We start from the raw sequence: 26,919 nt of genomic DNA on the forward strand, positions 1-26,919 counted from the left end.
AGATCCAAGGGCCAAGGCAGTACTATTGCATTCTTCTTTTTTCCACTGCGCTGGAGGCTAAATGACTCTAACCTAGTGATTTCAGTCCTAGCTCCAAACTGCAAACCAGATTCGGTGCCCCCCCCCCCCGCCCCCCATCTTCCTCAAAAAATGTAAGCTGCAGATCAGGAATATTGATATGTCAGCATAAAATTTACTATAAATTCTGTACTTCTAGTGTTGCAAGACTCTGATCTGTATGTACACATGCACAGGAAAACAGAGCATTACCGTTATTATGCATAGTGTGTTACAAAATTACTCATGCAGGAGGTAATGAAATGTTTTCATTGGTAATACAGGACTGGTGAGAGTTAGAAACAGAAGTGGAGGTTAATAGAACGTTTCTGAAAAGCTGTTGGGTGTGTAGCTGAATATTGCAGATAACGTAATGATTTGTTGTCCTTCCAAAAGGTTGGGGAGGAGGGGGGACAAAAAAAGAGGGGAAAAAAAAAAAAATCATAAAACTTGCTAAGATGTTAAATGTAGTGTTTAACCACCCTGTATAAATGACACTGGATTTTTTATTTATGCAGTGAAATTGCATGTCGAATTCACTCACTAGCCACTGTTGGAAATTCACAGGTAATAATTAGCTTGCAGAAAGTTACAGCCTTTAACAAATAACAGAATATCGTTTTATTTTTGTAGTGGAGATGAATTCCTCAAGTTTCTTCAGAAGCTGAATAAAGAATGTAGTAAGCTGACCGTTCCAGTGCAGACCATGAATAAACATTTCCTCAAGAATTCTCACAAGGTCTTCAACCAAAGAAAAAAGAATGATTTAGAGTATATTACTCTATTCTAGAATATTATTCTACCTTGTAAAATGAGAAATAGGAATATTCACCAACTGTCTTGATTATTGTATAGCTATATAGAGCTGTCCAATGTTCTTTCCTTTAAAGGACACCTTTTTAAATAATTTATTTCAAAGAGTTAAGCCACCTAGTTAAAGGAGTGAGATCTGGTTTTGGTGTTTTTGCTGATGGGTGAGGTAAAGTGACAAAACGTTCCCGCAAAGGCTGATAGAGACTACTAGATCATGTTGTGCATAAATCACACAGTGAAAACCCAGCATAAATACAGTTATAAACTTTTTCTGACACTGTCTTTTATGATATGTTAACTAAAGTATATTAAATTATAATCTGCAGTAATTCTGGCAAATAACTGTTAACTATTAACAGATAGTACTGCAGTGGGCACCAACCGAAAGTTTTATTGAAGTCTGCAAAGACTTGGTTTGCAGTGTTGAAAAGCTGGGGGAAGAAGTTACCAAACTGAAGGACCTGGTGGAGAAGGTGGGTATGTGCAAGTGAGGCTATTAAATACTGTGTACAAGTTTCTGTGTGCAACCTCAAATGTGACATCCATCAGTGAAATGTGTCATACCTTGGTCTGGCATAGGCTCTTAAGCTGTGGCTTGGACACTGCACCCACCTCTCCCACTTCTACCTTCCCGTGAACAGAATGAGAAATAATCTGAAATATTCCACAGCAGCGTGGACAGTCTCCAAAGGAAGGCACAGTCAATCTTTTTCTTTCTAGTATAGGAAAGAATTAAGTGCGGTGTATCCCTGTGCTCTTGGATAACCACTGTGGCATAAATGCCACTCCAAATACTTATACTCTTACTTCTTAATTAAGGAATCTTTGATTTGGAGTTACTGACTCACAAGGAAGATACTACGGTTTTATGGATAGAGTGGGAGGCATCCCAGATAACTCTGCAGAGTGACAAAAGGAGAGGGTGGGAGAGGTCAAGGCTAGATGTTAGCACCACATCAGTCATTCTCAAACCAACACAGTGACACGCTCTTGTCAGAAGGGGTCATTTTAAGTAATAGGCTAGTAAAAGGAATGGCTGCTGGGGTAGAGTAAATGGAGCATCAGTGTCAGAAAGGAATCTGTTGCTGAATGAAGCCATGTGGAACTCAGACCTTGAATATAACGCTACTAATGCAATTTCCTGTAGTTTAAGTAAATTTAATGTAATATAACAACCTTCTCCCAGTAAATCACTTACCTCTTAAATATATTTGGTGTTATATAGAGGTTGTGGCAAAGAACTCTTTAGCTCTTTGTGTTCCTTTTTTTGCATATGCGGAAATTAATTGTATGTGTATATTTGCCTCCTGTATGTGCAGGCCAGTAATAAGGGCTGGGGAGCATCTGAGTTAGGTGCCACTTGACTTTGCTTTTATCTGTACTTAAGGTTTTACAGCTGTCAAGATAAAGCACAGTGGCTCTGTACCCAGTGTTAAACGTTAGCCTCCTAATTACTTCAAAAAAATGTAATTCCTTCTACTAAAATACTGTAGTGTTTTCTGAATTTCACTCATGAAGACTTTAATACAAAACATCTTTATGCTACTTAATTTATCGTGGGGCTTGAATGAGTAGAGCACCAAAACATTTATTATGAGAAGTGCCAATTTAAGTGAAACAGATAATAAGTTCGTATAAATTCCCTTAAAATCTTCAGTAATGTTTGCTAAGCTTAGTCATTGCAAGACTGCCAGCAGTACATGTTATGTCTGTAGCATATGATTTTGGAAAGCACAGTAAATGAGATGGCCTTCCAAGCATTATGAACTAAGGTAGGGAATTAGGACCTAACCTTGCTGCAGTTCGTGACAGGGCTCCACTCAGCTTCAACATGTATTTGAGCAAGCACTTCTAAGGTACTTTCCACTCTCCCTTTAATTTCAAGGAAGTCTAATCTGTTACATATTTAACTTGCTTTTTTTAAAAACAGGTTTTTTAGTAATTAAATGGCTGAAGTTCTGGTTAAAATACTTGACTGTTGGAGTTTAAATGTTTTGTTACTGGATTTTTGTAGCATCTATTAGTGTGGTTTACTCCTGAGTAAGTTTGTAAACAGTTTGTTTTTCTAATACGTATTACAGAATGATTGAGTATCAGATAAGGTAAAGGTTTGCATACATGTATTTCAGTTGAAGTAGGGCACAGAGAAAGAAATATCAATCCTAGATGTATGCAGATTCTTAGGATGGGGTACTTCTTCACATACTTAAGAAGTTTTCACGCTAACTTTTTTTCTTTGTTGCACTTTTTGCATGAACTTAACATCTGCCTCAGCATGGACAGAAGAATGACCCCAGCCAAGTGAAACTTCCAGAAAAATCACCCACCTTGGAAAAAAGATTAGTAAAAGTGGGAGCGGTAACATTGCTTGGATTTGGTTTTTTCTTCTTTATAACTAAGTTAGTGGTAAAGAAAACCTGACTTTTAAGTGCTGTGAGTAATTTTGGAAGACTCTGTCACATTACGCTTCTGTTCAGTACATGCACCTGAGCTGAAGTCACGCGAAAATTTGTGTAGTTTCTCATCATATTTGTAGTATTTGCATCCAGTAAGTACTTTGATCTAGGAATAAAGCTATTAAAAATTAAAACTGCTACTTAAATGTATATTAAGGTTTTATTTTCAAAATTATTTTTGGTATAGACTGTAGGTCTAAAATCTTGTGAAAGCTGCTGGATTTTTTTGCATAAAGCTGTATTATTGCTTACTAATTTCTAGTTTCATTTTTACCTTTAGCTGTTTTTCAGAGGTGCACATAAGCAAGTAATTCTGATGATATCACATGTTTGTATTTAAAATTATGATGCAGATGTGTCTTGTGGGTTGGGAGGGTTTAAAATATCTCATGCAACTTTATGTTGATAAAGATCTTTTCTCTTGCAGTTTTTCATAAGAATCTATCCTATGAAAAACTTCCCGGTGAGATGTACTTTTTTTTTTCTTTGTCACAATCGCAGGACTATGGAGATCTTTACACACTGCCTGAAAAGTCATTTCCCACTGAACTATGATATTCAAATTATACCTGAAATCTGTTTCATCGGGGATACTTACTTCTATTAAGAGTTTCAACACATCTATTAAAAGGTTTATAGAAGTCCTTCGCTGTAAGAATGCAAGCAACTTAGAAGGCATAGTAGTGTGTTTTTTCTTGGTCTGGTCTTTCACTACGTTTAGAGTAATTTTTTCTTAATATTTTCTTCACTTAAAAAGGTGTTTGTAATTCTGCAGTGAAACATTAATATCTGTTTTTCATCTGGTTACCAAACCAGCTATGCTGGAAAAAAGGGAATCACAGTTATGTTTTGGCAGACTTCAGTAAACATCTGTAAAAATGCTGACTTTCTGAAGGGACATTCTGCTATCAAAATAAAACAGAAGCAGTCTAGAAAAAAGTAAGCCTGGATGGGTGTGTCATACTTTAGCTCTTCTCTGTTTTCAGAGATGTTGTGTGGAGTCTTTAATCTTTGATGTTCCCTCCAGAGACTAGTAATGAGAAGATAAAAAACCTGAGTGCTGCTCCGGTTGCTGTCAGTTGTTCTCTGCTTTTTGTTTTAGAAAACTACAGTGGGTGTTAGTATGTTTCCTTGTTACTGCAGTTGTTTTACTTCCTTTCCTCCCAGGTTTCTCAACAACCTTAAGTTGGTTTTTTTCCCATTCTGTTCCCAACTTTGGGTCAGAGGGGATAAGCTATTTCCCCACCACTACCATCTAGTAGCAGAATTGGAGAAGTGCACATACTATCAGCATACTGACTTGAACCAGCAAAGTACAGGAAAGGAAATACTTAAAAAACAGTTTTCTGTTTCTTGATGTTACTTTTTTATTAATACTGAACTAACAAGACACATACCACTAACAAGACAAAAGGAAGAATCCATGGAAATGGAAAAATCCATGGAAATACGAAAATCTGTAAAGTGTAGTTTTAACTGCTTGTCATACACATGAAGCCTTATAGATACACAGCACTCCTCTAATTAGCTCAAAATACAGTTCAAATGCAGTTCACAGTGATGGGCTGGCTCACAAGTGTTACTAGAACTTTGACATGTAACATCTTTTGGGGTTTTCTGTTGGGTGAGAGGGTTTTTCCCCATTCTTTGTTTTCTTTTTCTTTTTTGGGGGGAATGGGAAGGCGGGCAGCAGGCGTTTTGTTCATACTATGTTTCCAACAAGGCCTTTCACTTTAGTTAAGTGGAATTACTTCAACAACTAGTAAGATTTCTGTGATACTACCCTTGAAAAGATTGTGTTACTTAGCCTCACTATTCCTTACTTCTCCACTTCAGTGAGAATTTGCATTAGTGAAGCCACTTCAAAGGAAATGGAAGCTAATTTCAGTGTCAAGAGGTACATTTTCTACCAGTAGTAGATCTTGTAATTTGGGACGGTAACTAAAAATTTAAATTATCTTTCTCCACTAATTCGAAGAAAAGATCTACTTGTATGGAGGCTTTTAAGCTAACCTTGAAGGTCTTGCAGTTGAATAAGAAATCTGCTCCAGGAAATAGTTTTATCAGTATTTAACTAAATCATAGATGTAACAATGTAAATGATGCCATCAGTGTAAAATAACCTATGAAGGAAAAAATAATGCATGATACTTGCTGATAAATATTTTCATGTTTGAGAGCCGCAATAACGTACTCTTTGCAGAAGTGAGTCAAAAGTCTGTACACATGGAGATGACCTCCAAAACTCATTTGAGAGAAGCTGGTCCTGTTAAATTATCTTATGGATCACTTATTTCAGGTGCTTATAATCACAATTGCAAACAGACATGTCAACAGCATTTGGGTTAAACGTAGGCTTGCTGCCAGCAGCATCCTTAGCATGGTGCCCTGTTGAAGAATAGTGTTCAAAATGGCATAAACTATACAGGAGAAGCAAGGGTCTTGCAATAACCATTTTGAGCTGTCCCATTAATTGATCAGTCATGAACTGTGTTGTGTGAGTAGGATATGTTAAGAGCCAGATAAGCAAAGACTATTTTAAGCTACCATATCATAAAAAAAGTCTCATTTTCCTCTTCAGATTCCAAACTCGGGCTTAAACAATGAATGTCAAGGTCCTTTATTCTCTTTCATGTTGTTCCAGTGCCTCTTTCAAATTCTCTGTTCGAGAAGGTATCACAAGCTGGTTGTGATAGGGCAGGAAGCAAAGAAAGAGATTCCTTCAACATCTGCCCCCTGAGCTACCGCTGTCAAAATTCTCACCCCCACCAGCACCCAGTAAAGGAGCCTTCAGATGAAAATGTCCCTGCTGAGAGGCCTCCTTCTGTAAGTCATCAAATTAAAGTCATTATCCCAGAACAGTAAGAATACAATGATTTGCACATCTATGAGGGGATTGGAGGAGAATGCTAAAGAGCTTTGCATGCATTAAGCAGGTAAGCCCACAGCCCTGTGAGGTATTGTTCTCCTCTTACAGTAGTGCAAATTGAGGTGCGGGAGGACTGAGTGGATTGGACCTGGGGCCAAATCATGCAGATACGCAGTTGCTTAAAGATGCAGTGAGGTTCCTACTGGCATTACTACTGGATACCTAAGTTCTCTTGATACGGATGAATATTCATGCAGTGGTCCTTTCTGAATCTTTAGGCTGTTACTTAAAATTAGGGCCTCAGGTGATCTTGTGGAGATCTGAAAGAACCTAAAGAGTTTTTATTTCTAATTTCTCCTGTCCAAGATAAACTGCAGGTTTTGTGTGTGTGGTGTCTGTCTTCCTGTGCTTTGGGGATTTGCCTCCTTCTTTAAATTTGACTTGTGGAGTACCTGGGCTGTCATAAAGCATTGCCCAATTATTTCTGTTGGGTACCAATTGCAAATAGTAAACAGTAATTTTGGGTATGTGCATTCTTCAGTTGGGAAGGAGTGAGCTTTTTCATTACATTCTCCATTGACTTAGAGAAGTGCTGTGCTTGGTTTTTCTTCTTTCACTTCTTCCAACTGCCTTGTTGGGGACAAGACTTAAGCTTGAGCTGTGCAGTTTATTCTTTTTCCTCTTGCCATCTTTGAACTCCCTCAGCTGTTCCCCAAAGCTGTAACTTGCTCCTAAGTGTAAGTAAGTGTTTGCTTGCATTTGCCTTTGTTCCAGCAGTTCCACAAAAGTTGCAGGTCATGTTTCTCAAATAAAGCTAGTGAAGTACTACAAAATGTCGCTTTGGGCCGTATGTGGTGGAAGATTCTGAGTCTTCAGCCTTGCTGAACAAGTGTCTTTCAGAATAAATTGAATAAATCCATCTTACTCTGTGTCATGAAAGGGTGACTAAGTGATCCATAGCTTGTCTTTGTTAGTTGTCCGCTTCCTTGTGGTCTGTTTTGGTATTCATACAGGAGGTAATCTTTTTGCATGGATAAAAACCCTTGAAAGTCTAGCAGGTGTCATAACTGCAGGTTTCTGCTTTAAAGACTTTTCCTGTCATTTCTTTGTTCTGGAGGTATGAGGGAAAGGTGTATTTGGAAATTGCTATTTCCCTATTCTAGAAATAGGAATTTCCAGGTAATGAGACCCTGTATTTTTAGAGACCAGAAATGATTAGTGGTAATGTATGAAATGGGTCTATTACTGGCATTAAATGAGCAATGCAATATGTATCCTTAACAGCTTTAATAGCTGTTAAATTATCTTTAGTTTTTATCCTGATTCAAATGGTGTAGTTTAATGTCATACAGATCCATAGTCCCTGTAAGTGTAAGTGGGACTTACAGGGATCGCTCTGGGAAGAATTTTCAGTTCGTTTCTTTTAAGCTGTGCTGCTGACTGTGATAGATACGGGCAGATGCCCTCTACTTAAGTGTTTGGTGGTTTTTTTTTCTTACTAATTATTCTTCTCAGACGACCCTTCTGTGCCTTCAGCTTTTCTGAAAACAGTCTTTATTTGAATGTAGAAATACAGGTTTCACTACATTATTTTCACTATTGTACTGAAAAAACTCAGCTCAATTTCATAAGGTATATATTCAAAGAATTGGGCTTTCAGTGGTCCTGGCTACTCCACTGTCATCTATTGCACATGGCGTGATTTCTTGACTGAATGAGAAACCATGTGCATAATACTCGTTGAAGGCACGTACAGCTTATGTTAAGTCCAGTCTGCTCTTGCAGCAGGGGAGGCCAACAGGCTTTCCAGGACTGCATCAGGAACAGCATCACATCACCTGCAGGTCAAGGGTCTGATCCTTCCCCTCTCCTCAGCACTGGGGAGGCCACAGATGGAGTGCTGGGTCCAGTCCTGGACTCCCCAGGGTGAGAGGAACATGGATGTATTGGAGTGAGTCCAGTGAAGAGCCGTGAAGGTGCAGAAGGGCATGGAGCATGTGAGCCACATGGAAAGGCAGGGGGAACTGGGATTGTTCACACGGGAGGAGAGAAGGCTCTGCGGCCTCTTACTCATGTGCATAAATACCTGGGGAGGGAGTGAAGATGGATCTTCTCGGTGGTGCCCAGGGGCAGGCCAAGAGGCCATGGGCACAAAATGAAATGCAGGAAATTCCATTTAAAACACAAGGCGGGGGCGGGGGGGGGAATTCATCCCTGGTCAGACACTGGAGCAGCTTGCCCAGAGATGTTGCAGTGTTTCTCTTCTTGGAGGTACTTAAAACTGGACACATCCCTGAGCAGCCTGCTGGCTGACCCCGCTCTGAGCAGGGAGTTGGGCTGGAGGGTGACCCCTGCGGCCGCTTCTAGCCTCACCCCTTCTGTCATTCTGTATAGCAGCAGAGAGTGGTTAATAGAAATAATATACCCAAAGTGAATTCTTGTAAGGCCAGCACAGAGCAGTGCTCGGAGAAGGAGTCTGGACAGCAGTAAAGCTGGAATGCAGATGTGGTAAATGACTCTTCTGGAGAGGAAGAGGACAACATTCATGAGCCACTGGTGCCGTTGCCACAGGTAAAGGAGCGCCTGTCAATACAGAAGGGTTTCTCGGGTTGACCCAAACCGGGTCAACTTTTTACAGCACACCTGAGAAGGCTGGTAGCAGGGAGGACTGTCAGCTTGGCTCACAGCGGTCTAACACATTGGTGGAATTTGCTGTCTTCTCCCTGGTGTTTCTCTCTCTTCCTAACTTAGCCAAGGTGTATCTCTTACTGGCCAGCTGCTGAAAACTGGAGTGTGTTTTTTCACACTGATAATGCTCTATCAAATAGATGTTGAATGCTCATCTGTTGCTTTTAAGACCTGCTGGAGTTAGTAACTGGAACGGTAGTTGCCTCTGGACAACTAGTACTGCTGGAGGAGCAGTAGTGTGCTCAGCCATCATCTATGGGGAAGCGAAGTCAGAACTGCTTCACCTGGAAGCCATACGTATGTGCAAGCAGTGCCCGTGCTGCTGGAGTGGCGCTAGCGCAAAAGGACGGGACCCCTTTCCTTGGGGCCTGGCCTTCAAGGATGGCTGCAGGTGTCGTGGGTGAAATGGGGCTGATAAAACTGACTTACTGGAGCTGTTCTGCTGGTGGGCTCTGGCTGTGTCTTGCGATGGTTAAAGACGCTCTTGTTACCGGCAGTGGGAAGAGCGAATGGGGTATTGAGGAGGAAGAAAGGTTCTTCAGTGGACTTCGGGGGGGAGGGAGGAGGTTCTCATTGCACCGGGGGAGAGGGGAGACCTGCGCCGTGAAGAGCTGGTTTAAGGTAAGGAGGGGGTGAGGGGAGCCAGGGCTGCACGAGTGGGGAGGGAAGAACGGAGTAAGAAGGCCAGGAGGAGAAGGGGGAGATGCCGTGGGGTGAGACCTCCCCTGCTGCGGGCTGACGGGCAGTGGGAGAGCGCGTTTAGCAGTGGGAGAGCGCGTTTTCCCCACGCGTGGGTACGAGGGCAGGGCAGTGGGTCTGGGCGACCGGGCGCCGGGACGGAGCCGCTGCCGCGGAGGGGGGGGACGGCCGCCCTCGGCGGTTTCCGCAGCCGCGGAGGCAGGGCCCCGCTCCTCGGCCCGGCCACCGCCCCCGGGCGGGGGCCGCCGCCTGAGGCGGGGAGGCGGGACGGTCGTTGCGGGTCCCCCCGCCCTGGGCCTTAAGTGCCGCGGTGGGGCGCGTAGCGGGGGCGGGGGGGGAGGGGTGGGTGTCCTCTCCCGCCGGAGCCCATCGGCCGGGGCGTCCCGGCGGTGCGCGGGCGGGCAGGGAGAGCCGGGGCGGGGCTGCTGGTGCCCGCGGAGGGGCCGCGCAGGCGGTGCCCGGAGGCGGCGGGGCGGCCCTCGCCGCTGGCGGCTCCTTGGGGCGCGGAGCCGCGGGCCGGGCCCGCTGTGCCCGGTGTTGGCGGGTGCGCGCACGGAGCTCGACAGCCGGGGTGATCGCCGCGGCGGATCGCGCTGCGTCTGCCGGCCCGCTTGAACCGGCTGGCTTGGAAAGCACCCGGCTCCTCGGGACCCCTCGCCTAATCAGAGGTGTTACCTCCTCCTCTTCCCCAGTGTCTCTTGACATCATTTCGTCCATCAGAGTTTCAGAGGAGGGGAAAAAAAAAGACAAACCAACCACCCAACCAAAAAACCAACCCAAAGCGGAACCCACCCAGTCCGGGAGCAGTCCGCACCAGCCCCTCAGCCGTGCTGTGGCTGCGGGGAAGAGCTGGCTCAGGGCAAAGATGAGGGACGGCAGCGGGGCTGAGCTCCTGGTCCTGAAGGGTTTGGTGCGGGGCCCACCGAGAGGAATGCGGAGCGATGCACCCACCGGCACCCCCCATACCCCGGGAAGGGATCAATAAACCCCGCGGCCGTGCGTGGGGATGCGGAGGCGCTTGATCCACGAACGAAAGACGCCCTCGAGGCGCGTTTGCTCCTGCCGGTCACTGTTGCTCCACATGGGATTTCTTCTGCCCCCCGCGACTGACCTGATGTGGACCGAAGCGTTTCTAACATGAACTTTCTCTCTGGGATCTGGTGGTCTCTTCCCCTGGTCTTGGTCTGGGCCACCCCACCAGTCACCTCCTCATGGTGGTAAGTTGTGCAATTCCAGGAATTTTTATTTGCTCTTGGGGAAGGTGGGGTTGGATTAATTGTAAATTGGGGGGCGGGAGGGGAGCCTCTCTCTCGCAGGCTCGTACAAGCGGAGATTAGACGGTCCCGGCATCTCCTTCCACACCCTGTCCCTGCTCCGCGTCCTCCTCTTTCCCCTAAGCACAGAGCGGGGCTGGGGGACGGGGCGGGGGCGGGGGGGCACCCCCCGGCCGGCTCTGCCCGACGGGCAGGCTTGCGCGGAGCTCGCCCGAGGTGCGCGGAAGAAGCGCTGCTGCCGCCGGCAGCTGGGAATTGGCTACAACAGGGATTTTAATTTCTTTTTATTTATATTATTCTTTTTTCCCCGTCTTCCTCGCTCTCCCCGTCCCCTCCCTCCTTCCAAGTTTCCCCTCGCTGAACTGCGAACTGCAAGTGCAAAGGGTGGGGAGCGCCGCGGGCAGCGCAGGACCCCACTTCACGAGATTTGATCTCGTTGCGGGGCGTCCAAGCGAGCTGCAAAACACGGGGTCGTGTAACGGGTTAGAATGGAAACGGCATCCCGCCCCTCAAAACTGGGGACCCCAACCAAGCCCAGACTGAAAAGTCTTGGCGTAGAAGAGGGGTTAAACCGCTTCTTATAAACTTGGGGAGCACATTTAACCTCGACAGTGGCTGACGCGGAATCAAAACCTGATTTATCAGACTGAGCATAGTTCAGTAAAATGACTATCTGTGTCCGTGGCCATATAAACGTTATTTATTGCGGTGGCTTTTTTGTCATGATGTCTGTTAAATGCCGCTTAAATATATATATATATTTTGGGGGTGGGGGAAGTCACGGCTTTAACGATTTTATGATCGTATGAAAATACAAGAAAAGGATATTTTCTTCTGTTTGATCCCTTCAAAAGACACCTATAGTAGTTTGGGTCTTATAAAAGGTACCTTTCGAAACATTTCAGGACTAATAGAGACCATCTGGATACAGATGATGATGTAATTTAATTTTTGTCAAGGCTTTTTGTTGGATTTTTTTTTTAAGTACTGCACGGAGACGTAATAGCGGGGTTTGAGCTTCTCCTAAAGGCTTCTCGTTATTAAAAAAATGCAGCGTCGGCGACGAATTTTGAAGGATTTCCACAAAAAAAAAAAAAAAAAGGCAGCGGCGGCTCTGGATGCCCCCGCCGGGGGCTGCCGCCCCCAGACAGGGCGCTGAGGACACCCCTTCCCCCGGAGCCGGTGCCCGGGGCTCGGGGGGGTGTCCCCGCGGGTCGCCGGCGCTGCCCTGCCCCTTCCCTCCCGCAGGTACATGGGGGCCGTGGGCTCGTCGCGAGTGATGTGCGACAACGTGCCGGGCCTGGTGAGCCGGCAGCGGCAGCTGTGCCGGCGGCACCCCGAGGCCATGCTCTCCATCGGCCGCGGCGTGGCCGCCTGGACGGCCGAGTGCCAGCACCAGTTCCGCCGGCACCGCTGGGACTGCAACGCCCTGGAGCGGGGGCAGCGCCTCCTCGGCCGCGTCCTGCTGCGCAGTGAGTCCCCGCGGGGCGTGGCGTGACGGGGCGTGGGAGGTGCCTTCCCGCGGGCTCGGGCGGGGCGCGCAGCCTCCGCGCCCCCGCGCAGTTCCTGTCGCGGCGCCGCCGCCTGCGGGTTAAGGGGAGCAAGGGGGGCTTTAGGGGGTCGGCGTGGGGGTTAAAGGTTTTCTTAAAAAAGGTGAAAGGGTGTTTTTAGGGACGGTGGGACCGCGGGCGCGGTCGGGAGCACCGGGAAGCGGCGGCCCCGCTCTCCCGTTCCCCGTGCTCGGAGCACGGTGAGGCTTCCCTTTGCGTTTCGGGGAATGAGCAGTTATGCCCTGGGGGCTCAATGTCGGCAGAACAGCACAGTGCGATAACGAGAGGTGCCCCTTTGCTTAAAGAACCTGTATCAGAGCAGAAAGACGTGGGCAAGGTTTAGAAAAGGGGTTTTGGCCTATTAGGGGCTGGCCCTGCTGTTCCCAACATCGCCCCCCTCCCTTTTTTTTTTGTGTGTATAATGGACCCCAGAACCACAAATTAAGGGCTAACAGAGAAACCCAGGTGCCAGAATGCAGCAGCTGGGCAGAGGTCTTCCCGGCACAGCCCACCCCGTCTAGGGTCGCTGGTACTCTGAAGGGGCTGAATGGGGTGGCCCGTGCCTGAACAGGATCCCAGCACGTTGGGATGGCAGAAGACAACCCCTTCTCCAGCCGGTTCCCGCTGGAGCATTTCACCGGGGAAGCGCAGCGGCAGCGTGTGAGGTGTGTCTGCCTCACAGTGACAGATGTCACTGCCTGTGAGGTGTGGGGTCTGCACCCATGCCCGGCAGTGCTGCCCTCCAGGCCCTCTGCCCTCCGCGGGGGTGCGACAGCCGGGCCCTCAGATCGAGCTCTAGGAGAGAGATAAGCAGGGACACATCTGGTGGGGGTGAGCCAGGCAGACCCCGAGCAGCTGAGGACTACAGTGTTCTTCGCACCCTGAGGAGCACGGTTAAGCAGGGTGTTGTGGCCACCTAAATGCTGGACTGAGGCATCTAGTGAGTCTTCAGACAGCCTATATGGTCCTTTTGACTCAAAGAAAGGGCTGAGATCTGTTGCCGTGGCAGGATGTCCTTACCCAAGTGATAAATGTGCTGAGATTCTTCTAAATGGCAGCTCTTTTCCCCAAATGCTACTCCTGGGCACGCAGCTGTGGCACACAGCTGGTGAGGCTGGCCCTGCCCTGGCACTTGTGCCCCCGGGATGTCCCCGGTACCATCCGAGACAGCCTCTCCAGGCTGTGAGCAGCGTGGCGCCTGCGAGGAGAGGAGGAGGAGGAAGAGGAGGAGGAAGAGGAGAAGGAGGAGGAGGAGGAAAGCAACCCGGGGCCACTGCCCCACCGGTGGGGGTGGGGAGGAGGGTAGGAGACATGGGGCACGCTGACACAAGCAGTGGGATTCATCCACAGAGCATCATTCGGTGCCAGGCTCTGCTGCTGCTAAGCGGCTGGTTCCCGTAACCGGCTTCACGTTCCGTTAGCAATTACTTGTGAGTAACCAGTAACACCGCCCGTCAGCTGAAGTTCTCGATGAGGTTTGTCTGACATTCAGGAAAACACGTCTGGCAGAACGTGGCCTAATTCTGATGAGGCTATTTCATAAACAAAGTTAAAAGGCAGTTCTTTTCCAAAAGTGAAGTTTTCACTGTTGGCTCGTGGGAGAGATTTAAGGCCTCGGGCATCTGAGCTCTACGCTGAGCCTGATCGGGCAGTGACTGCAATGGGAAAAGCAGCTTGATATTGCTCTAATTTGAAATGAAATGTTTTTGGTTAGTTTAATAAACTCAAATGAAACTTTCTCTTCCAACGACATCAAGTCTTTCTTTTTAATTAACCCTTCAAATAGTGTAGATGAATACGTTTTCTCAGAAATGAAATCTTCAATAGAGCGTGATTTGTAACAAGCCATCTCCTGCCTGATTTTGAAGACGGGGTAGGGAGGGCAGGGTTTGCCCAGTCCTTTGACAAGCTTTTAGCTGCCATTTGCCAAAGGTTTCCACAGCACACGAAGTCCAGGGCTGACTCCTATTTAAACATCTAGATGCTACTGGGATAGAAATACTAAGTAGTAAGTTACGTGGTGTAGTGCTGTCCTATTTGCCCCTACGATAAAATCACAGGTAACATTCTCTCTTTGGGGTCCTACTTTACTGTGCTAACATTACTTAAGGCTTACAAGTTCTCCAAATGGGTGTCTCTCCCTGCTAGTGACCTTCGATACTGCACAAAAATCTACTTCTCATGCTTTCCATGCTAAAAAACTTTTAAAGTATGAAAATATCCCATTACCATGAATAGAATTGTGCCAATATAACATAGCTCTATATTTGAAATCACTACATCTTAAAATAAACTTAAGCAATTACTGCACTGAAATATGTACCCGATAGCCTAAGAGTAGGCATAGTCTAGAAATGCAGATAATCTTTGGTATAATAAAGTATCTTCGTTAAGAGGAGGGAAAACTGCCCAAACAGCTGGCCTGTAGAAGTCACAGCTGCCAGGCCAGATCCCGCCTTGAGCATGACACAAGCAGTGCCATTGATTTAACGGAACTTGTTTGTGTGAATTGCAGTTACCGGGTTTGCTTCTAGGCAGAGAACCTAAATTTAACTTGTTTTCAAAAAATAACACCCAAGATTTCTTCCTACCATCTTTTAAGCAGCAAAGTTTATTCCAAGTGCTTCGGAAGATGAAAAGCTAGTTTCAAGAGATTTTTGCAGTATTTTGCAATGTGCATGTTGTTCCAGTGTCCCTATTAAATAATTTCTTAAACCTATCTCTGAGATAGCACTTCATATATTTTTCTAAATTGATGAAACACGATAGAAATACCAGCTGTCCTAGTCACGTATCTGCGCAAAACAACCGATCCATGAAAGTGTATTAATCAATATCAGAAGCAAACGTTTAATGTTTTCCAACTCTAACACTATATTGATGAGCTTTTACCAGGGAGGGGTCCAAGTTTAAACCATGACTAATTCTGGCTCCAGGGAACGTGTATTTGTGTGATTTCAGCCCAGTTTTATCTTTTGCTCAGCAAAAAAGTCCAGGCTAACTGGCTGGAGTTAGGATAGCCACTCAAACTAACTAACCCAATGATTTTTAAAATTACTTTTTTTGTTTCAGGTAGTCGGGAATCTGCTTTTGTACATGCCATCTCCTCCGCTGGGGTTGTTTTTGCCATCACCAGGGCATGTAGCCAAGGGGAGCTGAAATCCTGCTCCTGCGATCCCAAGAAGAAAGGCTCTGCCAAGGACAGCAAGGGCCATTTTGACTGGGGTGGCTGCAGCGATAACATCGACTATGGTGTTAAATTTGCCAGAGCCTTCGTGGATGCCAAAGAACGGAAAGGAAAAGATGCAAGGGCGCTGATGAACCTTCACAACAACAGAGCTGGAAGGAAGGTGGGTGTCCACCCGACAGATGCTCTCAGTGAGCTCTCGCGGGTCTGGGGCAGGTAACGCTTGGCCCTTGCTGAGTGGCCTCAGCAGTTAGGAAGAGGTGTGGGATGAGTGGGAGCCTGAGGTGCGATTTCTGTCTCCCTTGGAGGTTCGGCGTGGCCAAGATTCTCCAAGCAGACTGAGTGCGACTGCTTAACAGTGCTCCTGCCCGAGTCCCTTTCGGTGGCTCCCTGTGTGGGAAGTTAAACGCGAGCCCAAGTTGTTGCAGGATCAGTTTGGATGCAGGTTTTGTTTTGAGCTTAATCCTTATAAAAGGAGGAGTTTTACTTTTGGTTAATAGAGAACAGAAATTCCTAAGGGAGGCTGAAGACCACACTGAAGAAGAGGCTTGACTATTAAAGAGCAAATTCAAAATAGCGTTGGAGAAAAAACCCATCCTTTCCATTCCCGTATGTATAGGGTAAACCTAAACACAAAATGAGCCGAGATAAAATACAATTACTTCACTTTTTGAGAAAATAAATCCAAAATACTTGTCCTGCCAAAAGGCGTTGGTCTTGGGGCATGACTTGCTCTAAAGAAACTCCTTTTCTAAATGTTATATGAAAATATCATTCCTGAATTTCAACAAAAAGAGCCTGTACTTTTCCATTGTAGGTGAGTAGAAGAAGTAGTTGCCAGGTGTATTGCCCACTGCTGGTGCAAGGGCTGAGGAATACATGCACTAACATTTTGTGGTGGTAGCTATAAATAGTAAGAACAGTGCAAGAAACTGGAATACACTGTTTCATTATTCAAAACATATTCAAAATTTGCTGCATCCACAACATCTGAAATAATACAGAAAAATATTTTATAGTGCTAGACTAAGCACTTCTAAAATGATTTGTAGAGACTTCTTGTTTCTTGTCTTTGGTTTTCCTTAACATATATTCAGTAGGAAGTAAATTGTTCATATTCTGATATTTTTGTGTTAAAAAGTTCCCTTCATAAAATGCAAAATTGTTCTATATTAACTAGCTCTTATTAGAAGAAAAGATCAAATTTTAATGACTTGTACTGCAAGTAGATGATTTTTCTGATAAATATTTTCCTTCAACATCTTTCCTCCACCTGTTTATTACCAGCAGGTGTAATTCATATGTAATATGGACAGATGAGGCTATTCAGATCAGTGACATGCATATGCAATACTATGGCTATATTTATGTTACCATCCAAAAGAAACTGCAGTCTACAATGCAAGCAGAGACTTTATAGGGGTTAATTAGCTCCATGCTGGGAAGTACTTTCTGAAATAGTTGAGTACCTTACGAAGCTTAAAAAAAAATATGCCAAATAATAAGACTGTAGTGGTAAGCAGATAGATTGGTTTTGCATTTTTTTTAAGAAAAAAGATAGACTTTAATAAATGTGTTTGATTAAAAATAGTCAATACATATACTTCAGGAGCTGCTTTATAGAAAAGGATGCTCTTTTGTATCCACAGTGCAGTAGTGCAGGTTTAGCTTTGCAGGGACCTCACCACCTCAGCCCACTGGCAAGCCTGGCATCCGGACCTGGGTAAGGCCAGCTGTGCCCTTGGCTTTTTCTCATCCCCAAAAAGTGAAGCCTGTGTTATTAGGTTTCTTTTAAAACTAGACTACTGAGATTTTACTGTTTTATAAATACATTGAAGAAATATTTATAATAATCCCAAATGAATCACACAAAATAGTATGCTGTGTATCAGTATATCATCTGCAAAAAAATCAGCACATCACTGAAAAAAAAAATCCTGCATCCCTGTGTGCTACTTCTGCTATTCTATGCCTCAGTCCAGCAAGTTGTTTTAAACGTACAAGTAGTTTAACTTATTTCTACTCAGATAATTAAAACCAAGCATCTGCTTAAATCCCTTTCTGAGCAGAATCCCAGTTTTGCGATAGTGCCGTTGGCAATGAAGTGGGGCTGTGGGAATGACAGTGACTTCTTTGAAGTAATCAAATCTTTTAAAAGTTGCAAAGAAAGAAAATTAGAAATACTTTGGTTTTATAACACATTCTCACTTTATTACTAAGTGCTTGACTGAAAAATGCTGCCCCGCTCAGCATCAGTCTCCCTCCTAATTGTGGAGCTTTCCTCTCTCTTACCTTCCTCACATGATGTTGTTCCTCTGGTACAAACTCTAAAATGTTCATATTTTGTGAATAAGGCATTATTCATTATTATTAAGGCATAATATTTATAGATCAAATATCCATATCCTCAGAAGGTGGAATTATTTCTTGTATATGAACCCATCTGGTTTTCTCCAACATCATACAGATAGCTTAAATGTCTGAGATGAAGCTGAAATGGTTTTAATGATAGCCAGACAGTAAATTAATGATGAAGGAGATCTCTCCAACTCATGGTAATGATAGTTTTATTCTAAATTTAAAAGGTTTTTAAACCTTAACATTTGTTAAAAGGTTTATAAGCATTTTTAAAATATTGTATTTTAAAATTTTACATAGATCTGACGTCTAGCCCAGGTACGATGCTTTGCACAGTCTCTGCAAAATCGTTTTAATATGAAAGGTCTGTGGATTCGAGACAATAGTTGAAACACTACTCAGGGCAAAGGGCAACTTGATGAAGGTGAGCTAGAGAGGGTCAGCATGGCAACGCGGGAATGGTGGGGACACGGGGTACTTCGCCTACCAAGGGGCTGAGTGATTCTGCCCATTTTCCAGATCGTTTCCTACTGTCCAGTCTGTGTCCTAGTGTTATGGACCATCTCAATCCTTGGGATGACTGGCAGGAGCGGGGAAGGTAAGCCCACCAGCCAGAGGATTGTGTGTACGGTTGAGTCAAGCAACCAGAGCAGACCAACCATGTGGGGATGACTTGATGCTACCAGTGGGTGTCACTACAGACCGTGATTTGAGACCCATTGCAAACCTGGCATTACAGGACGACTGGAAAAGGGCTGAGAAGCATAAATTGCAGTTTGTTTTACCTGTGTATATTTTACTGCGTTTCTAAACAGGCCGTGAAGCGGTTTTTGAAACAGGAGTGCAAATGTCACGGTGTGAGTGGATCATGCACTCTAAGGACCTGTTGGCTGGCCATGGCAGACTTTAGGAAAACAGGAGATTATCTATGGAAGAAATACAATGGAGCGATTCAGGTGGTCATGAATCAAGATGGCACGGGTTTCACTGTGGCTAATAAGAGATTTAAGAAGCCAACTAAGAATGACCTGGTATACTTTGAAAGCTCTCCAGACTACTGTATCAGGGACAGGGATGTAGGTAAGCCTCTATCGTTACATGTGAATGGTTTTATTTCAGACATTTGTGCTTTGAAGGTCAAAAAATTATCATTATTATTGAGTGTGTACATATATATAAATCCATGCATGTAACCAGCAGGGAACAGGCAGGAAGATGTTTTGGAAGGACTGCTCTGTACCAGAACAATAGCTCCTCAGCGTCCCTAGATGTACGACAGCCAGTTGTCCTAACATAATTCATCAGTTTCTTCCAGATGCTGTGGAGCTCTGGAGACTCTGCAAGGCAAAAGCTGCTTTTAGGACAAGTTTGAGTTATGCTCCAGAGGCAGGTCCATACCGTACACAGCCACAGACACTCTTGTATCACGCAGCTCACTCCAGAGCTGCCAGACGTAACTACAGCAGCCCCAAGTCCCCTGATGTCCCTATGATACCACCTCCTGTCGCATTGCTTCTCTTCCATAGTGTTACGCTACTGCTGCAGACTCCCAAGACACCCGTGTCCTCCTTTATCTGCACATTCCCCGCAGCTCACTGTTGACCGTGGACCCCCTATTTGTAGACACACCTCTCCCCATCGGTCACGTAGGAGGTACAGCAGCTTGGTGCAAACCATGCTGGCACCGGTCAATGCAGCTGTCGGTAACATGGTGCAAGGCAGCTGGAGGACGTGCAGGTGGGTGAAAGAACAGAGGTCGGTGGGGCACAGCACACTGCATTGAGTGATAAAGCTGTTTATTCCTCTTTACGAGACAGCGTTGGCTCCATCCATGATAACCATCACATTTTCTGAAGAGTTGTGCCAGGCCCAGTTGGAAGAGGTAAAGTATCAGGGCTGCTGCTCCATCCAGTGTTACACTGGATTTTTCTACTTTTGGAGATTTCAATAGAGACACCCTTAACAGTGTTACAGGGTTCAAGGCACTGCTAAGCACCAGGAGTCCTGCTAATGGTTCTTAACCTGTGTATAGTACTTCCTGATGTGGCAATTAAAAACTAGCAAGTGGAAAACCAGAAATTTGGAAAAGAGAGCCAGACTGAGTAATGTATGAAAGATGTTGTGGAGCTAATTAATAGGTTGTATAACATACCAGATTGCACCCGGTATGACATATCTGCAAGTATCTGGATAGCAACGCAGCTCAACTCTTTTTGGCACCACTGCGTATTTACAATCCAAGTTTATTTGGAATAAGCATTGCAAAACAACTGTACCTAAATAAGAACAATATGTGAAATCCTGGTCATGTACTATTGACTTCAGTGAACCCAGAATTTCATCCAAGATGCTTATATTGTATAGTGTTTCTGGTTAGTTGAGTAGTCAACGTCATTTTGGATGTTATTTATGGATCTTGCAGGTGATGCTTATGACCTGCACAAGCGCAAATTGTTCCTTGAACAGTGACCGATACTGTGAAGTTTAATACTTCAATCCAAGTGAATAAATGGGTATATTGTGGCATTGTGCAGAGACTGACTTTGCAGACTAGGGTTTATTCAAAAATTAATTTTTTCAAGTTGCCTCGTTCATTGTGATTTCTTTCCCCCAAAAAAGAAAGCCCGTATGCGACCCATTTCTATGTCAAAAGGTTTAATATCTCTTTGTACGAAGCTCCATCTCATCTGTCAGTCTTGTTATCATGGAGGAGAGTGGGCATTTTTCACCGCAGTGTATTACACTTGCGTGCCTGATGCTGTCAAGCCTGCTCAGAGATGGCAGAGCCTGACATGTTCTTTGGCTCCAGATAAAGTTGTGGATGAGGCAGTGTTCCTTTGCTGCCCAGAATTCAGAGAATGTGGCTGTTTGGAAGAGCACATTTTTGGCAAGCTACAGTAAACCTCTAACGGGATGCGGGGTGCACTGCTGCTCGCGTGGAGCGGAGAAAGAATCAGACGAACAAAAACTGATTTGGCTTTGAGAGAGGTAATTTCAGCAACTGAGCAGCATTTTTCCTTTATTACCTTTGGTTTGCCCTGTTGAGCACTGCAGAATGTCAGCCCTGCTAAATGACTGGAAAGGAAATGAGATTGTGGAAGTCTGAGTTTGGAAATAGGTGGGGAGCACCTCAGTGTCAGCTAAATCTAACGCCACAGCGCTTTAGGGTGTCCTTGAATGGAGTCCTGCCTTTCATTCTCTGGGGGATTCAAGCAACTTAGTGCTTCGGGGGGAAAAAAAAAAGTATATCTGGGGATTGGTTAGTATTGGGTCTGAACGAAGGATTCCCAGAGCAAATCTTATGAAGTGTCACAACTTGACCAGGAGACAGCTTCACAAACCATAAAACAATCGAGCCAGTGTCCTCTGTGGCTTGGGTGCACTAACGCGTGTGAACCCGTAAATTAAAGGTGCTCAGGGGTTGTATCACCAGCAGCGTATCCAAAAAACCACGTCTTGTCTTCTGCCATCGGGGCCTTTAGCACTGGCTCTTGTGGCGGCCACCGGTGGGAGCTGGGACTGAATACACCCCCCTGGGTCTGACAGCCTGGCTGGGGGAGGCCGCTGGACCACCAAGGTGGAGGTGGTGGACAAGGGGCCGGATGGCCTTGGTGAGCGGGTGTTGACTGTTCACAACTGTTCTGGTAGCAATGAGGCTTCGGCCACGTGGAGGTGGTGGTGGGACAGAGGCAGGTTGTGTCTACATGTAGGTGCTCTCAGGCTGCTGCAGGACTCCCTCAGGACCTGCTGCAAACCCATGTGCCATGTGCTTCGAGTCATCCGTAGGTTTCTCCCCACACAGACGTGGTCCTGGTTCGGGCACTGTCAAAGCCAGCACTGCTACCTCTGCCTGCGTGTGGGGTGTGGGTTGTGTACCTGGAATGCGGTGGCCATCTCCTGTGTCCCAAACAGGTGGAGAGGGTGCTGCGGCTGGGTCTGAGGATCCTCCACACCTGGCCTCCTGGTGGAAAGCACTGTGGAGGTGCACGTGCAGTGCTGCGGACAGCCCCCGGGAGCTGCGCGTTGGGTGACAGACCACACGCCCAGGGTGACCTGCTTTGGGTCCTTCACAGGATTATTTTCATGTTATTTATTTCCCCTGCTGCCCCACATAAGCCATTTGCTGCATTTTTAAGATGAATGAAGCCAAGTGCAGAGTAAAAGAAAAATGTGAAATTAAAGCGTAGCCTGCAAAGTATTGGTGTTGGGCAAGATGTGTTAGTACTTGCGGTATGTAACCCATGGAGGGAAACCAATCCTGACCTATGTCAAAAACTTCTCGCTGAGGTTAGCCACATACAGGCAGTCCCTGTGCGGCTTCTTGGCCCGTATCTCCCGGTTTATGCATTGCAAACATGTAGGGTGCAGTCCCAGCCCCATTCAAGCTGACGGTGGAGCTTGCGATGACTTCCGTCAGGGCAGCTCTCCTCCGAGCGCCGTCCGGCAAGGGAGCGGCGCAATGGCCCCAAGAGCCCCTGGGAGCGGAGAGGTTACGACAGCTATCAGTGGCTATGGAAATTAGAGCGAGACACATGTTTACTCTAAACTGAATCCAGAGAAGCTGTTTTTATCAGCACGTTGCTGTCTCTTCATTGCTGGCCTGGGAAATCCCAGCCCTTCCAGACAAGGCTGCCTCCAACAGCCCTTGTCCTCTCCAGCCCTGCGGTGCTGGGCTGTTGTACGTAGGTTCCACCTGAATCTTTCTTGAGTTTAAAAAGTAGCTTCACAGCAACTTTTCTGTGAATATTTGCTTTTTTTCCCCCAACACTCATGTGGAATCTAGTTTATTGTTGTCAGGGTCTTCGCTGCTTTTTTTTTCTTTTAGGGGAAAGTCAAATAATGAACTTCATAGCTTGAAGCCACATTTTTAATCAATAGAAATAGAAGGGAAAATATTAGGTTATGAAAGAATAAATACATTTTAGTGCTTTAGGAGTGGGAAAAAATATTTTTCAACTTACCGTATGTTTGCGGTAACAACTGTGCAAACCAAAAAGAAAGGGTTTGATGTATGGGCCGTAAAGTTAGCAGCATTAAAAGCTGTGGATGTTTTGGCAAGTGTGATGTTGTGTGTTGGCACGGCAATTGCAGCACTTGAAATAAAAACAAAGAGGTGCGTGAAAACTTTTTACAAGTTAGAACATACTCCTGCCCCTTAAATGATGAGGAGGTGCACTACAGGTAGCAGGCAAAGGTCAGAAAACTGCTTTATTTTGTTTAGTGTCTTCTGCTGTCTTCATCACCTGGGTACGTGAGTGCCCACCGGGGAGCGCGGTAACTTGCCTGGCTGCTCGCTGTCACTTGTTGCTCATTTTCTCTCTCACAGGAGAAGCTGCAGAGATGCTGAAGATGCTGTTTGAACTTTTAAAAAACGTTGGTTTTGCTCAGAAACTAAGCCTTTGTCTGAGCCTGGTTTCTCTTTTGCCTCGTTCTGTAAATGTTGACATTGCATTGTGGGCAGTATCAGGTGATACCGGCTTCTGGCTCTCTGTTGGCAGCTGAAATCATTTCGGTTGTGAAGGCAGTGGCAGAACTCCTGTTGAAACAGCGGGCGCAGCCCACTCAGGTTCTCCTTTGCTGCTGCGCGGTTTCTCCAAACGTCTGGAAAGGAGAACTTCCGAGTTGGAAACTAACCGGTGCCTCAGCTGAGGAATGTGGTCGGACCTTCCCGGGGCAGCTCCTGCACCTCACCGCGGCCTCGGGCGGAGGGGACGTGGGGTCTTCCTGCACCCCCTGCAGCCGGGCGGCACGGCCCCGCGCTGCTCCCGGTCGGGAGGCGCGCCGGGCGGAGAGCGGCTTCGCCCTTCCTGGGCGAAGGCTGCCAGCCGGCTCGTTTCGCGCGAGCCGCAGGCAGGAAGCAAAGCTCCGAGGGGTTTGAACTCTAACCCGGGCCGTGGCCGTTGGCCTCTATCGCTCGGCGTTGCGCGGCCGGGGCAGGCCAGGACTTTAGGCTGGGCCCTGTCAGCGGGGCAAAGCAGCGCGGAGAGCAAGGGGGGGATCAGACGGGAGTGAGGGGTGCCCATGCAGGTAAGCAGGAATTCAAACAGAATTCCTAACGCAGAGCGTTAATGCCACGTGTCACGAGCTTGGCCTTTGTCCCTTGTTTCCGTCTGAGCAGCGAGGGCAGGGCGAGCCCCTGCGACAGCGGTTACTCGGCTGTGTTGTGCACAGCCTGGGCTGGGGCGGATACTGCTGTGGGCTGACGCGAGCACCGGCACTTGCGTCCCGATGTCACGGCTTTTTGCGCGGCGTCGCGGACGGAGGAGAACGCGGTAGCCGGGCAGCAGCGTTTGGTTTGCTTTCTGCCACGGGCTTCCTACGGGGCCACAGGCAGATCGCGGAGCTCCGTGTGCCCCGAGCCCTCAGCCCTGCCACGACCAGGGGCACCGGCGGCCATTGGAAGTCTCTCTCCCCCAGGGCCGAGCAATTCCTGAAGAAGGGATCTGGGAAAGGCCTTTTGGCATCGCTGCTTTGCCCGCCGTGCAGGTTGCCCCGGTGCAGCTGGCCTTGCGGGGGGAGCTGCGTGGCAGAGGGCTTGCTGGGCGTGGCGTGTGCCCCTGCGGGTCACTGCTGGGGGTGCCCCTCCTCCTCCTCTCTGGGACCCCTCGCATGGGATTCGGGTGCCGGCACTGGCTGTGGGGACAGGAGCCCGGGAGTTGCTGCTGGTTCCCCGGCGCAAGCCCTGGTTTTTACATCAGTGTGAGGTGCTCGGCAAACAGCAGCAGCTTACTTTAAAGGGCTGTTCAGCGGCCTCCCCAAGGATGCTACGCGGAGGCCTGGTCCACGGGCAGCGGCGTGAGGAGATCCGGGATTTATCGGGCTGCAGATGCAGGAACCCGTCTCTGGCTCCATTCCACGTGTCTTCTCCTCCTTCTGCCTCTTCCCTCTCGGGTGGCTCAGCAGGTCTCCGCTCAGCCAGCGCAGCAGCACCGTCGCGGCTCAGGACCCCCGAGCCGGGGCCGGTGTCTCCGCCGTCGGCAGCAGCCAGCGAGTGGCTCCCGGGGCGGCTGTGGGCACCCGCTGAGCCCAGGGGGCAAGTGGCCATGCAGCACCCTTCTGGTCTGCCCACGGTAGACCTGGACGAGTGAATTGATACTGAAGCTTTCCAGGTGTCTCTTTCTACGCGATGAATATTTAAATATTTCAAGAAATACAGGAATATAGGCTGTGGGAGAGAAGGCTGAGGTGCCTTCTAGGGACCAAAACACTCCTGCATGAAGTGAGACACGAAGTCTCCCAGGTGCCGGGGACAGCAGGGGATGGAGGGGCCACGGATGTTGTGATGTGCTTCAGTACAGCAGCGGTGGTACATGCAACCATAAGTACACCATAGGGGGGAAAAAAAAGAAAATTAGAATTTATGTGTGTTAGAGTTTTAATAATTACAGGTTAATTACAGCTTAAGTTTTATTAATTGATTGATTGGTTTGCTATCCTAGCTCACGCACATTTGAATTAACGTCTGCATGTATTTTTCTTTCTTTAAGAAGGTAAATTGTTCATGTTTGTTGTACACCTGTGAATGCACTTTGTAAAATGTTTCCAGTGCATTTAATGACCGCAGTCAATATTTAGGGAATCCCATTTTGGCCAAGAACAGAAGAATGGAGCTATAATCAGGTCTAGGGAAAATGTCAGAACAATGTTCATCTCGTAGCTATACCTGAAATTCATTTATAGTAGGACTACATAAGAAATTAGGTGAAGCAATCAGTATTCATGAATTTTCAGATGGATAATGATAATCTGTCCACAGCTGTGGTACAGATCCTAAAGTGAATCCTAAGATAAGTTTGTGCTAGATGAGCAGCAGCTCCTATGCGGTACCGTAGCTGTTTGGGCTAAGACATGCCTTAAAGAGCCATTTTGTGCCACGTGGAGATGGGCAGAGGTATTTCAGCCACTCTGGAGAGACCTAAGAACATGAAGAGGTGGGATATGTTCCCCTACCCCTCCTTCTGTCCGCAGCAGGCTGTAATTTAGTTTCTCCTAATCTCTATTAAGAAAGAGAAGAACCCTGGGTGCTCACCCCACAGAGATGAGGAGCACGGAGCAGCCACTCTTCAGCTGCCACTGAACGGGTGGGCACAGGGGCGGTGGGGGGACGTAGCGGTGATGCCAAGTGGTTGGGGTGCTTCTGTGCCCACTTCTGCAAAGCCTTTCACCACCGGCAGTGTGGTTGCTCTGCCCAGCGTGTCCCTTGCAGCCACCAAATTTAGCGGCCTCCCCTTTTTCAGCCCTCCCAGAGGTCCCCTGCAGAGCCCTTGAGCAGCAGGGGGGGTGCTCCTCCTGGGTGCCCCATTTCACACAGCCCTGGGGGACTGGACACAGGGGCAGGAGGGGCTGCACGGCTGCCTGGAGGGGAATCTGCTCGCTGGAGAGGAAAGGGGTGCTCTGGGCAGGTGAAGCAAAGCACGATGATACTAACAGAATCAGGCAGAGACTTGAAGTATTATTTGGTCCGTTCTACTTCTTCTCATCTCCAGAGCTGATTTCCAGCGTAAATTTGAGAATCTGAGAGCAATTGTACCTTATTATAGGCATTTCTCTGGCTTGATGTTGAATCCCAGGTGATGTGATGTTGAAGGATCAAATACATTGCAAATTATACCTCCTTTACCTGCTTTCATATGCTTTCTGTCCTTCCTTAAAATCCACCTCCTGACCTGTCCTACATTTCCTTTGTAGGGTCCCTTGGGACAGCTGGTCGGGTTTGTAACCAAACCTCCCGCGGCATGGACAGCTGCGAAGTGATGTGCTGCGGCAGAGGCTATGACACCTCGCGCGTCAGCAGAATGACAAAATGCGAGTGCAAATTCCACTGGTGCTGTGCTGTGCGCTGCCAGGACTGCCTAGAAGTGGTAGATATTCACACCTGCAAAGCGCCGAAGAGTGCTGGCTGGATCTCCCGGACATGATGCACCAGGCTACTGATGCATGAGGACCGCAGCCTTCGCCCTTCCCGGTC

General features: G+C 47.0%; 2 protein-coding genes across 2 annotated transcripts in view; both read left to right on the plus strand.

The window, feature by feature from the left end:
• The window catches only part of ASZ1 (ankyrin repeat, SAM and basic leucine zipper domain containing 1), a gene marked incomplete at its 3' end in the record, with an annotated part of 41,325 nt that extends 38,034 nt beyond the window's left edge, over positions 1–3,291 (plus strand). The window contains exons 11-13 of the mRNA XM_082011176.1: positions 691–796; positions 1,230–1,343; positions 3,145–3,291. Coding sequence (XP_081867302.1) covers positions 691–796; positions 1,230–1,343; positions 3,145–3,291 — 367 coding nt within the window. The remainder of the gene's footprint in view (positions 1–690; positions 797–1,229; positions 1,344–3,144) is intronic.
• A 7,428-nt stretch (positions 3,292–10,719) lies between these two features.
• WNT2 (Wnt family member 2) lies at positions 10,720–26,869 on the plus strand (the record flags this gene model as incomplete). The annotated part of the gene is made up of 5 exons (XM_082005256.1): positions 10,720–10,799; positions 12,105–12,328; positions 15,479–15,756; positions 18,767–19,031; positions 26,640–26,869. 5 exons carry the CDS (start codon positions 10,720–10,722, stop codon positions 26,867–26,869), a joined length of 1,077 nt encoding a protein of 358 aa, XP_081861382.1.
• Between the last annotated feature and the right edge of the window lie 50 nt (positions 26,870–26,919).

This window comes from Phaethon aethereus (assembly GCF_964289735.1).
Source record: "Phaethon aethereus genome assembly, chromosome: 1".
NCBI lineage: Eukaryota > Metazoa > Chordata > Aves > Phaethontiformes > Phaethontidae > Phaethon > Phaethon aethereus.